Below are 13852 nucleotides of genomic sequence, written 5' to 3' on the forward strand. Positions count from 1 at the left end.
AGTACTGGAGTGGGGTGCCATTGCCTTCTCCTAAGTCAACCTCTACAAATGTTAAATTTCTTATCAGCAGAATGCGACTCAATAAAATAATCAATTTTAAAATACTTTGCAAAAATAAAAGTATCCAAGAAATAATTCATCCAAAAGGTTGTGAACACCATTAAAATTTACCACTCGGAAGACCCCATGCAAATAAGACTTAATTGTGATTCACAGACATATTTACAGAAGTGGTATCACATTATGGAGGACCATAGGTCTAGTAAAGACAAAGAATGGTCACCATCCTATGCCTGAGGAAATCTGGATTTTCATAGGAAACAGAGTTCCTAGTAAAAAAATCTCTCTAGATGGTATGGAGCTTAGCCAACAATATAGTCTAAAGGGAGAGAACTATATCTTGAAAAGTCAAGAGACCTTTAGAGAAACCAACAAGACATACATTAATACAGGCATCAAGCTCCAGACCAAATTAAAGTTTTACAAAGCTGTGAAAAAGGCTCAGAAAGAAGAAATTCTTGCACGAGACAGAGTTCTTGAAAGTCATGGCTGGACAATTATGCAACTGAGTGACCAACCTCTTTGGAAGACAGCTTTAGGGACCTGGGTTACTCCTGACTCTGAGACAGACTCACAAACAACGTTAAGCAACTAAAATAGCTGCTTATTGATAGTGAAATTTAGTTTTCACAGGGGAAATAGGGAATGTGACACGTGGCAGTTAGCAGTCTACTACTGATTCTATTACTGCTATAGCCAGAGAAACCAGCTGATGTGTCAGACATGTTAAAAAGTGAAAGTTTGCCACAGTGTATGTTTGCTGTAGCTTTCTCCCCAAGCTTCTATAATGATGCTTTGTTACACAATAATAAGGACAAGGCAGGGGCTTAGGAATTCAATTTTCTACAGGGTCCTGTCAATTCAGCCATACACTGACCTATTCTCTAATGGAAATAGCCGGAGAAATACAAATATCAAGACTCTGAGAACATCAAAGGCCTTGCTGGAAAAGCCCCCACACAGAAAAAAAGTGTGGGTGTGAATCCTTCCACTCTGGAAGGGTAAAAGCCTGAGCTGATGATGCTGGAAGAGACACTCAAAGTCTTTAAAGAAGTGAAACAAGTATAACAGAGTTGACACACAGATTACCAAATAGCCTTTCCCTTAGAACTAATGCTAAATTTGTGGTTTTGATTTGAAAGCTACAGAGAGACATTACGCAGTTTTTAGTAAAAAAAAATAAAATAAAATAAAATAAGGAAAAGAGCATGATCATTTGTCTCTAATCTTTTCTAAAAGAAAAAGTTATTTGCCTATAATCTGGCTTTTTCTTTACTTTTTTTCCTCTTTAGGAACTGTAATGCTTGTTTTTACATTTTAGGAAGATGTTTCATATTCTTCAGAATATTGTCTAATGCATATCTAAAAAGTACTGAACCATTTTTCTCTGTTCTTTTTAAGTACCACTGTGTTCCTTAGAATGTATAACCTGGACTTCCCTGGTTGTCCAGTGGTTAAGACTCTGTACTTCCAGTAAGGGAGGCACTGGTTTATTCCAGTATCAGGGAACTAAGAGGCCACATGCCCTGTGGTGTGACCAACAAAAAAAAGTAAAAATTATGCTCACAGAATGTATAACCTTTCCTGCCTACCTACCCTCAACTTAATCTTAAATTTACATATCTACATTTTAACCATGTTGTCAAAATTCAGTTTAAAGTCATGTTTCTTCTTCAAAATTGTTTATATCCACCTTTCTGAAGGCAGTAATCACCTTTTACCTGGCATTATACTTGTCTACCTATGAATTTTCTACTGCACATGTTTCCTTTGAGAAAGAATATAAATGATAAGAGTGTGGAGTCTGGAGTAAGAATATTCTGATTTCAAATCCTTGTTCTGTCTCAAACTGGAAGTAAGGGCTAAATAACTTAGAACAAATTATTTAACTTCTCTGACGTTCAATTTTCTAATCTACAAAATGGTACCATCACTTCACAGGTAAGGCTTAAACGAAATCATGTGTCTGTGCATACTTTTTTTCTTTCTATATACCTGACAGTATATAGGAGTTAGAGAAATATCTGTCTACAGAATAGAAAAAAATAAATAAGGTAGTAAAAATGGGGAAGTTGTAAGACATGGCTTGGAAAAGTATTTCCTCAAATTTTCCCAGTTTAAATTAGAAGTATATATCTATACCATCATTCAGGCAGTTAGTGCACTGTACTGAGTGCTAATGAACATAATCCCAAGTATCCTACCTGATCTAATGACTAAAAAATACTGATCTGGTATTATTTTATAACTATTATTGTTACACTCAGTGTCACAGGTGCTTTAGAGGCTAAATCTAAATTTATTAAGGAGTGAAAACATAAAAACTAGAAACTTATGGATTGGTTTATACATGGCACTCTTTGAACGCTTTCATGTTCAGTCACATCTGACTCTTTGTGACCCCCATGGAATGTACCCCACCAGGCTCCTCTGTCCATGGAATTTTTCAGGCAAGAATATTGGAGTAGCTTGACATTTCCTGCTCCTGGGAGTCTTCCTGACCCATGGATTGAACCTGCATCTCCTGCACTAAAGGTGGATTCTTCACCGCTGAGCCATCAGAGAAGCCCTATACATGGCATATATAAAGTCTACTATAAAACTAGCATTGACCCCTTGAATGTAAACTCATTTCTGAGTATTTGTTAGTCACAAGTTTTTTTGTAGTACTTTATTTTTTCATAAAGGTGCTCCAAGAATTGTAATGAATACCCCTCTTAGTAACTTTTATTGCTAGAGTTCTGGCGTCTGTATTGTAAGAGTTATGTTGGAGTCAGTTCAGTTCAGTTCAGTCGCTCAGTCGTGTCCAACTCTTCGTGACGCCATGAATCACAGCATGTCAGGCCTCCCTGTCCATCACCAACTCCCAGAGTTCACTCAAACTCACGTCCATCGAGTCAGTGATGCCATCCAGCCATCTCATCCTCTGTCGTCCCCTGCTCCTCCTGCCCCCAATCCCTCCCAGCATCAGTCTTTTCCAATGAGTCAACTCTTCGCATGAGGTGGCCAAAGTACTGGAGTTTCAGCTTTAGCATCATTCCTTCCAAAGAACACCCAGGGCTGATCTCCTTCAGAATGGACTGGTTGGATCTCCTTGCAGTCCAAGGGCCTCTCAAGAGTCTTCTCCAACACCACAGTTCAAAAGCATCAATTCTTCGGCGCTCAGCCTTCTTCACAGTCCAACTCTCACATCCATACATGACCACAGGGAAAACCATAGCCTTGACTAGACGGACCTTTGTTGGCAAAGTAATGTCTCTGCTTTTCAATATGCTATCTAGGTTGGTCATAACTTATCTTTCCAGGAGTAAGCATCTTTTAATTTCATGGCTGCAGTCACCATCTGTTGCAGTCACCATATGTTGGAGTAACTGAGCCCAAATACCCCTATTCTGAGAATTGCTCTCAATCCACAGGACACACACACATACACGCATACACATTCCATGGCTCATCATGGCCTTTTGGACTGCTTATTACCCTGTCTTTCTCACTCCCAGCCACAATAACTAGGCCAGTACTGGTACACCTCAAGCTAGCCATATTATCTTTCTCCTAAAAAATATACAAATGGTATCCATAAATTCCAGTTAGTAAGCTTCCTATAAACAAGCCTGGGGATTCCTATTGTTATGCTAATTTTCTTCCTTATATTTAAAGAAATACAAGTAATCATTCAACAAATAGAAAGAAATGAAATGGGCATGAAGAGGGAGAAAGACTTTTATAGCTCAAATGGCCCCTGAGAGACTGAGAGGAAGAAAAAATCATCCTTGATTCTGGCAACATTCCAACTGTCATTATATTCCCTTAATGCCCATAAAAAATAATAAAGGAGCAAAAACAAATTTGTAAAAAAAATGACTAATACCCTACCCCCACACACAGCTAGCAGTAGTAGTACTCTTGTATGCAAATCCTTTTCTGAGTATTTGTTAAACACCACACTATTAAAAAAAAGTACAACAGACATTAAGAGATGTAAACAGACACAAGAAACACATTAAAATTAAAACAGCATAAAACAGTGCCCCAAACTCAGTATTTTATGTATTCTAATTTTAGTACCTCTCTAGCTGATTGTGTAAGAAGTAATCTATCACATTGTATGCATTAGCTCAGTCATTGTGGAGATAAAAAGGTAAAGCCATCCTGGAACAGGAAACCAATATTCTTCCTGTTTAATCAACAAATCTAAAAATTTATTCTTTTCAACTATTTACTCTTGTTCTTGTCCACCACAACATGGTGCTCCACATGTTCCGCACAGTTTTATGACAAAGAGAAATTTTTCATGAGCCATTTTTGTATCCCCACCCCCTTAAAGAAAGAGGGAGGAAAAACTGTTTCATACAGAAGGCGTTAGTTGTATGAATTAGAACTGCCACCTAAGTGTGGGCTAATGTAACCAAGAGGGATTTCACCTACATCCATTCAGTCAGTTTATGGGGGTTTAAAGAAATTCCAAAGAGTCATCAGAAGAGGAAAAATAAAGGTAATGCTTTTTGCCACACAGGTAGAATCTTTGAAAGTATGTGTAATATGTAAAACATTTTGACACCCCCATCATATTTTTCCAGAATTAAAAGTATAAATTGCTTCTCTTGTTCTAGAACTTCCTATCTGCCTCTCTAATCACTACTCACAGTAACCTCAACTCCTGCCACAATGTACAAGATACAACTCTTGTCTTGCATTGCACTAACTCTTGCACTCGTTGCAAACGGTGCACCTACTTCAAGCTCTACGGGGAACACAATGAAAGAAGTGAAGTCATTGCTGCTGGATTTACAGTTGCTTTTGGAGAAAGTTAAAGTAAGTTTATTTTCTGTCTTACTCAAATTATTACATTTAATTTTTCTAACTGGAATCTGCTTTTTAAATAACAATCTGTTATGCTTTCTCAGAATCCTGAGAACCTCAAGCTCTCCAGGATGCATACATTTAACTTTTACGTGCCCAAGGTTAACGTAAGTACAACTTTCTATGTTCAATTTAATTTTAATAAAACTGAAAGTAATGTGAAAATTTACACACTAAGTGGATTAGTAGCACCTCATCTGAGGAGAAGAAATAGTAACTTCAGTATCTTTTTAAAAAGAATCTCAAGTTTGATAATGGGCTTCTGAAAAATGGCTTTGCAGTTTTTTAAAAATATATACTTACGTATATTTTGGGGTAGAGGAAATGGGAAAAAAGGAATAATATTCTCACTTTATTGCTGGGATGATATTTAAAAAGATTGTGTTGACTTACTTTTTTATTTAAAAATATAAAACTCTGGAGATACTTGAGCATATCACTTTACCATTCAAATTAGCAAAACTGATTTCAGAGGGCCCATCTGAAAAAATCCTTTATTGTTTTAGGAAGGATTCTTAAGGATCTTCCTTCAAGAGGCAGTATAGCACTAATCCATAGCACAGATCCTAGGGCAGATTATTTAACCTGAAATCTCAGCTCTGCCATGTCCAAGCTTTTGTAACCTTGAGCAAGTTACCTATTCTCTTTGTTGACACAGTCTCTTATGTAAATGATAATTGTATATACTTCATACACTTTTGTGAGAATTAAGGAATAAATGTAAAGTACTCAAAATAGTGCCTGGCATACGAGAAATGCCATATAAGCAGTAACAATTAGAAGTAATAATAAGGACAAAATTCTTCCTGGAGAGTATAGAGTAAAAACTGGGACTTACACATCTTTTATGTCAATAAACCTAGACACTTCTGATGCTATATGACTTATATTCCAAGACTAAAAGTTCTATTTGGTTGTCTGGGGATTCAGACAGATAAGCATCATCCAAGCTCCTAGAGATATACTAGGTGTGTCAAGTTTCCTAGTTGTTATGCCAGTCAAAGGTAATGGCCAAGACTCTGATCCTGGAAAGAGCTTGTCCTTGGGTGAATAGCCCATAAGAAAAGTGTGTTTTAAGGGTCATGGGTGAATTTCCATTGATCACCCTCTTTCAACTTTGAGGAAATTAGATATCAGACTACCCTTTGAGACTTCCCTGATGGCTCAGAAGGTAAAGAATCTGCCTGCAATGCAGGAGATCTAGGTTCAATCCCTAGGTCAGGAAGATCCCTTGGATAAGGGCATGGCAACCCACTCCAGTTATTCTTGCCTGGAGAATCCCATGGACACTGGGGCCTGAGGGGCTAAGGTCCATGGGGTTGCAAAGAGACATGACTGAGCGACTAACACTTTCACTTTCTTCACCCTTTTTTTCAAACTGCCCTTTTAAAAGATGAAAAGGAAATAGAGATGCTCCTCTATTATGACTCTAATCAGAGTCACATAACTCTTACTTCCACTAGCATAAAGACACTAGACTATTTTGAGGGAAAGAGCTCCAAGTTCATGTCAAAAACTTAAGCCTTAAACTTGTTAATTTTTAGTAGCAAGTTGAAAGGGCATTAGATGAAAATGTCATAAGATGTACGTGGTGTATTCCTACCTCTCTCTCTAAAAGTGAGGTAACAGATTATGTGCAGGGTGGCAGAATTCTTTGAAATTTAACAGTTTCTAAATGACAACACAAAATCTATCTGAAACTAAAAGTAATGTGATAAACTCCATTCATTTCTCCATTTTACAACTATTCCATGTTTGCAAAAGAATTTAGAGAGGTACAAAAACATTTAATTCAAAAGTTGTTATGATAATGCTATAAAGAAAAAGAACTGACATCTAGTTCTGGCTCCTGGATAATCCCACGGGCAGGGGAGCCTGGTGGGCTATGGTCCATAGCATCGCAAAGAGTCAGATGTAACTGAGTACACACACACATACACACCACCTGGTCATGTGGCCTTGGGGAAGACACTTAAATTCTGAGATTTAGTTTCCTTATTTGTAACATGGTGATAACACAGTGTATTATGTATGTCAAAAGGTGGCTGTGAGACTTAAATGGACTTATTTAGGACAAAACACTTTGAAATTATAATATACCATAGAAATATGAAATATTATCATTATATATATGAGTATGTATATGTGTGTACTTGTGTGTGTACATGTCTAAATCAGGGAGCCTATCCAAAAATCCTTCAAATACTTTAAGCTTTTATTTGATTGAGATGTTATGTTTAACAATGCATCTTACTATAATTTTTATAGAAAAGTAAAAAATTAAGATGTAGTTTTATGGGCCTTGCTATATCAAGCCATTAGTAAGTAGTCACAATTAACTAATCTATAAAATGTTGCGATTGTGACAGATTGCATCCAAGAGCTCCCTCTGTCCCTAACATTCTATGATTCATAACTCTTACATTATTAAAATATTAGAATCATAGAATGTGAACCTATACTTCCAAATTATGACTACTCTTGGCTCTAATAACTTCTAAGCAGACTGGAAAAGAATTCAACCTATACTGGTAATTTGCATTTGGGTGCAGAAATGTTGCCTTTTTTGCAAAGCCAAATTAAGCTGAAATTAATGACTTGTTATTTGTTAACTAACAGTTAATGCTAACTATGGGCAGCTAAACTCTAATTTTTCCAGTCTTATAACGTAAACTATATTGATCCATCTTTATAGTAATGCTGAGAAACAGAATTGGTACAAACTATATACTGTCTCTATTAATAAAATAAATTTTGATATTAATTTGTGATTCTGACCTTTAGTCAGGGAAAATTGATCTGATAATTACTTTTACTACTATTCAAGGCTACAGAATTGAAGCATCTTAAGTGTTTACTAGAAGAACTCAAACTTCTAGAGGAAGTGCTAAATTTAGCTCCAAGCAAAAACCTGAACCCCAGAGAGATCAAGGATTCAATGGACAATATCAAGAGAATAGTTTTGGAACTACAGGTAAAATATTACTATATTTGTTCTCCTGGAAATAAAATAAATGGAAGGGCATTTTAACATTGTGTAACATTTTGTATTTGTGAAGTACTCATGCATTTAAAGTCCATTATGAATATAAGTCATTTTTATGTTAGGTGACAAATTGTGGATATTGGAAGTGTAAGCTAGAGGGCTTCTATCTACCATCCACTCAGGGACAAGCCCCTACCAATGCACTTTGTCACCCCTCACATTAACACAAAACTGGGATTGGGAGAAGATACTGAATTGAATTTCAAAGAAAGGAGACAGGTGTCATTATATACAGTAAGTCCTCTACATATGAATTTTTAAGTTGTGGACTTTCAAAGATGTGAATGTGCATTCACATGTCCAATCATAAAAGTTAGTGCACGTGTCTGGCATACATTGTCACTTTCCTGCATCCTCTACAAGTGATTGTGCTTTGTGTACTTTATTGTGTAGTACTGTATAGAGTACAGTAGTAGTGGGTATCTTTGTTTCAAGCCCAGGATGTCTAGAAGCAAGTATAAAAGCAGCAGTATATAGCTGACTGTGTTAAGTTGGGTACCTAGGCTAACTCTGTAGGACTTACAAACAAAATTCAACTTACAAACCTGCTCTTGGAACAGAACTCATTTGGATGTAGGGGACCTACTATATTTTTAGGACCTACTATATTTTTAAATTTTTTCAGATCATCTTCCAGAATAGCTAATTCTGATTACCCAAAATACTTTTTAAATGGGGTTTTCCTATCATTTGGTAGAAGAACTAAGAGATTTGTTTAAAAAAATGGCAACCAGTAAAATGGCCAATGGACCAGATAATTAACTTTTTATTTAGAGGTAATACTCACTTTCAGGACCTTAAGAATTTTAAACACATAGGAAGCATGAAATATACAAGGAACTTGGGCGATGTGAGAGATTCATGGCTCTCTTTCCTCATCCATCTGTCAAAGTACAAAATTCATTAATTAATAGACATCCTAAATAAAAAGCACAAGTTAAATTACAGCTTGTATGTCACTATCTGGATATTACAACATACACTAATTTAGGCACATAATTTTGGTCATTTGAAGAAAATGTAAATGTTAATATGTTTAATATACTTGAAAATAAAGGCCATAACTCTATAAGACTTGAACTGAAAATAATTGTATATAAGGTAAACTACTTTGAACTAAAAATTAAAATGTTTTCTTTTATAGGGATCTGAAACAGGATTCACATGTGAATATGATGATGCGACAGTAAAGGCTGTAGAATTTCTGAACAAATGGATTACCTTTTGTCAAAGCATCTACTCAACAATGACTTGATAACTAAGTGCCTCTCATTTTAAACTATCAGGCTTTCTATTTATTTAAATATTTAAAATTTATATTTATTTTTTGATGTATGTTTTCCTACCTTTTGTAACTATTAGTCTTAAGATGATAAATATGGATCTTTTAAGATTCTTTTTGTAAGCCCTACGGGCTCTAAAAAATTCAGTTAAATTATTTATCCTAAAGTATTTATTTTTATATTGACTTTTTAAATATAATGTCTATGCAGGTCATTGACTAAAATTATTTAATAAAGTTGATGAATAAAAACAAACTCAGATTATTTGTCATTCTGGGAATAGCACAGAATAAGGAAAGTCCTGTAATATGGCCACAGGTATATACTGTAAAAATTTCCCCAAGCAATTTTGGAAGAGATATTCATGTGGAAGCCTATTCAGTAAAGAATGAGAATTATTGAGATATTCTGGGAAGTTATTAGATAATGACCCTAAAGGATCCTGTAATTCTGAAACTCCAATGTGAGTCATCAGTCAGAATGGGGACTTAGCCTGGTGAAATACTAGCTTGAGTCCTTCTCCGGAGGGCTCAAAGGGATCACAAAGCCTCCTAGCACATCTCCATAGCACTATTCCAGGGAGCACAGTTGACTGACAGTCTCTAGCTACTGCCATTTGCATTTAAATTACATGGGCAACAGAATATCTTAACTGTCTCATCCCAGGGATCTATCAGTTTTACTGCTCTCTGTCCTCATTAGTCTGGAGAGTACTTGATCATCTTACTATTTCAAAGAATACCATGCTGGTCAATGACTTTGGTGCTGTTATGTTAACTGGATTTGCTGACAAGAAACAAGTAGGAGTAGTACACGAATAAGGCAAATGTGGGGTAGAAGAAGGGCAACAAGTTCAGGGATGTGGCACAAAAATGAAGTTTCTAAGGGTCCAGTAGTGTCTTGAACGTTAGGAGTTTCCTTTAAAGTAGAGGACAAGATTCTGTGTCTTGAAAGGCCAACTGCAAAGAAGTACACAGCTTGGTGGGCCTCTGGAATCTGAAAGTGTGCTATATACACTATACTGACCCATTTTTGAAGGGTAACTCTATAAGGCTGTCAGTTTTCAGTAAAGCCCCCAGCAAGAAAGGGCTATATTGCAGGTCCAGGCCTCAATTCAAGTTCCTCAGCCACATGAGATATATGACCCAGAAGACCCAGTGGTATTCAAAGTGTTTGTGATAGAGGTGTTGTTAAAAGCCTCTAGAAAGTCCCTGAAAGATAATGACCACACAGTTCTATAGTTTTTAGAGAGACCACACTCTACTCTGCATATAATTCCCCATTTAAAAGCAAAATCCTGGTAGAGACCAATGTCTGACCACAGGACACCAAATGATTCTGCAACCTGAACTGCCCATCATGAACTAGTTATTAACTGATGGACTGAAATATTTAACACTGGGCAGCACAGCAGCATTTCACTATAAAATGCAAGTGAGTAGGCCTAAAGAGATCCAAGAGGGACAAGTCAACTTCATAAAGAGGCAGTTTAGATTCTCACAGTACCTGGTTTAACCCCTCTCCCTTAGCCCACTCCTGTGGCTTCTTGGGGGAGTTCTACAAGAGAGAAAAGAGCATGGTTCACAAACAGATCTGTACTGGATGCTGGTGTCAGCCAGAATGGATGATCCCAGGAGAATAACCCTATTCAAACTTGGTTGCCCGTTTCATGTTTAAGGAGAAATGGACAGAAGTTTGGATCTAGAATAGACTGACTTGTGGAAAGTGATGAATGAGACTGCCAGATGACTGGGTATATGAAGAAAAAATGTAAAATTAGTGACAAGAAGTTCTGGAGAAGAGGTATGTAATGGCTCTCTTTGAATGGGCAGAGGATCTGAAGATATTAATGAAGGCTTTCATTATTCAGGTGGACAAGATGACCCTTTCTGAGGATGTCAGCCAGTTTTTTTCCTTGGCCAATCCAGTGCTTATTCAATAGGTCCACAAACAAAATTCTATGGTAACAAGTATGGAAATAAAAAAAGAGCTCAATAACATGGTTGTTCACTTAGAAATGCTAACCTGGCTACTGCCACTGTGAGTACTCAAGCTCCCCAAAGCAAAGTCAATGCTGAGTTTTCAGTATAGCACCATTCCCTAAAAGAATCAGTTGAGATTGATTATACTGGACCTCTCCTACCATAGCATGAACAGTATTTTGTCCTCAAAAGGACAGATTGATGTTTCAAACACAGATTTTCTTTCTTTTTTGCCTCAAGTGTTCTACAGCACCACCGTTAGATTTACAAAATGTCTTATCCATCACAACACTGCCTCCAACCAAATCATATAGTATGGCAAAAGAAGTGTGGCAATAGGATCAAGCCCATGGATTTCACTGCTCTCTCTACAGGCTCTATTATTCAGAAGCAGCTGGCTTGGTTAGACAGAGAAATGCCTTGTTGAAGATTCAGTTAGGACATCTACTTGGAAACAATATTGTGAGGATCAAATGAAGAATGCTCTATTAGTGTTAAATTAGCAGCCAATATATTTTACAGTCTCCCCCAGAGCCAGAGAACATAGGTCTAGGAATAAAAAAGTACAAGTAAAAGCAGTCCATCTCATTATTATACTAAATGACTCATGTGAAAAAAATTTTATTTACCTCCCATTAATGAAATCTTAGCTTAGTTGATTTTATGGTCCTACTGCTTAAAAGGGCAGGAATATTAAATTTTATCAGAAAACTGATTAAATGGGAGCTGAGACTACCTTTTGGACATTTAGGGGCTTTTCACGCAGTTGAACCAACAGGTACATATTGGACTAGCAGAGTAACTGATTTGATGACAAGAGGAAATCAATTTCCCACTATACAACAAAGGCAGCTGCTACATAATAGGTAACACTATTTGGAACCCTGGAAGCTCAGTGGGGCAGCACTTAACTTCCACTTCCCAATTGTACTGGTCAGTGGAAAATTGTACCGATCCCCAAAATGCAAGAATACCAAAGACTTGGATTTCACAGAATAGAGAATTTGGAGTTTACCACTAGGTAAAGAATTCTAGGACACTGACAGTGGAGAAGGACATGCACTCACCTTCTCCCGTGAGAACTCCAAAATTGCAACTCGCTCCTGAACAACCATCAACAGGAAAATGTTGGACCCCACCAAAAAAAGGTACCCCATGTCCAAGGGCAAAGGAGAAGCCCCAACAGGATTGTAAGAGGTGAAAAATCATGTTTAGAATGAAAACCCCATACCCGCCAGAGATGCTCGGAGGGCTCAAACAAAACCTTGTGCACACCAGGACTCATTCATCCCACAAAGGCTGAGCCAGACCTGCCTTTGAGTGTTTGAGTGTCTCCTGTGGTGGCATGGGTCAGCCACCAGTGGCCTGCTGCAGGGACAGGGGCTCTCTGGCTGCAGCAGACCTGGAAGGAATGCCATGTGGCCTAAGTCCCCTTGGAGGAGGTTGCCATTAACCCCACCATAGAGCCACTGAGCAGATGACCTACAGACTGGAGAACAATTATACCAAAGAAGTTCTCGCACTGTTAAGAAAGTTCTAGGAGCCACAATAGATTTCCCAACCTGGGGATCCAGCAAAGGGACTGAAAAACCCCAGGGAATTTGACTTTGGAGGCCAGTGGAATTTGATTACAGAACTTCCACGCAACTGGGGAAACAGATTTTGGAGGGCGAAAATGAAACCTTGTGCACACCAGGGCCCAGGAGAAAGGAGTGGTGACCTCACAAGAGACTGAGCCAGACTTGCCTGTGAGCAGAGGTGTGGATCAGTAGTGGCCTGCCACGGGGTCAGAGGCACTGAATACAACAGTGCTAGCATAAATCTTTTTGAAGGTGATCCCGTAGTTTGGCTTCACCCCATCAACAAAAAATTGGATTAAAAATTTACTGAGCATGGTCCTGTCCATTAGCACAAGACCCAGATTCCTCCCATCAGGGAGCTTCCACAAGCCTCTTACCCTTATGCATCAGAGGGCAGACAGAATGAAAACCACAATCAGAGAAAACTAACGAAACTGATCACATGGATCACAGCCTTGTCTAACTTAATGAAACTATGAGCCATGCTGTGTAGGGCCACCCAAGATGGACGGGTCATGGTGGAGAGTTCTGACAAAAATGTGGTCCACTGGAGAAGGGAATGGCAAATAACTTCAGTATTCTTGCCTTGAGAACCCTATGAACAGTATGGCAAGGCAAAAAGATATGACACTGAAAGATGAACTCCCCAGGTCGGTAGGTGCTCAATATACTACTGGAGAAGAATGAAGAAATAGCTCCAGAAAGAATGAAGAGACAGAGCCAAAGCAAAAACGACACGTAGCTGTGGAAGTGACTGGTGATGGAGGTAAAGTCTGATGCTGTAAAGAACAATAGTGCATTGGAATCTGGACTGTTAGGTCCATAAATCACAGTAAATTGGAAGTGGCCAAACAGCAGATGGCAAGAGTGAACATCAACATTTTAGGAATCAGTGAACTAAAATGGACTGGAATGGGCAAATTTAATTCAGATGATCATTATATATACTACTGTGGGCAAGAATCCCTTAGAAGAAATGGAGTAGCTCTCATAGTCAATGCAAGAGTCTGAAATGCAGTGTTTGGGTGCAATCTCAAA

At 37.8% G+C, this 13852-nt stretch overlaps 2 protein-coding genes across 3 annotated transcripts in view; one reads left to right on the forward strand and one right to left on the reverse strand.

Annotated features, from left to right (window-relative positions):
• The first annotated feature begins 4718 nt into the window (after nt 1–4718).
• Nucleotides 4719–9238, forward strand: IL2 (interleukin 2). 2 transcript variants are annotated; one of them, XM_055549887.1, is made up of 5 exons: nt 4729–4875; nt 4968–5024; nt 6092–6094; nt 7751–7897; nt 9114–9224. In XM_055549887.1, exons 1-5 carry the CDS (start codon nt 4729–4731, stop codon nt 9222–9224), a joined length of 465 nt encoding a protein of 154 aa, XP_055405862.1. The 2 variants fall into 2 exon arrangements, with proteins under 2 accessions (XP_055405861.1, XP_055405862.1); XM_055549886.1 differs by lacking the exon at nt 6092–6094 and having other exon boundaries at nt 4719–4875; nt 4968–5030; nt 9114–9238.
• The window catches only part of ADAD1 (adenosine deaminase domain containing 1), a 78143-nt gene continuing 73005 nt past the window's right edge, over nt 8715–13852 (reverse strand). The window contains exon 13 of the mRNA XM_055549883.1: nt 8715–8852. Coding sequence (XP_055405858.1) covers nt 8845–8852 — 8 coding nt within the window. The 3' untranslated portion in view covers nt 8715–8844. The remainder of the gene's footprint in view (nt 8853–13852) is intronic.

Source organism: Bubalus kerabau, chromosome 16 (assembly GCF_029407905.1).
Source record: "Bubalus kerabau isolate K-KA32 ecotype Philippines breed swamp buffalo chromosome 16, PCC_UOA_SB_1v2, whole genome shotgun sequence".
In the NCBI taxonomy this organism is placed as follows: domain Eukaryota; kingdom Metazoa; phylum Chordata; class Mammalia; order Artiodactyla; family Bovidae; genus Bubalus; species Bubalus kerabau.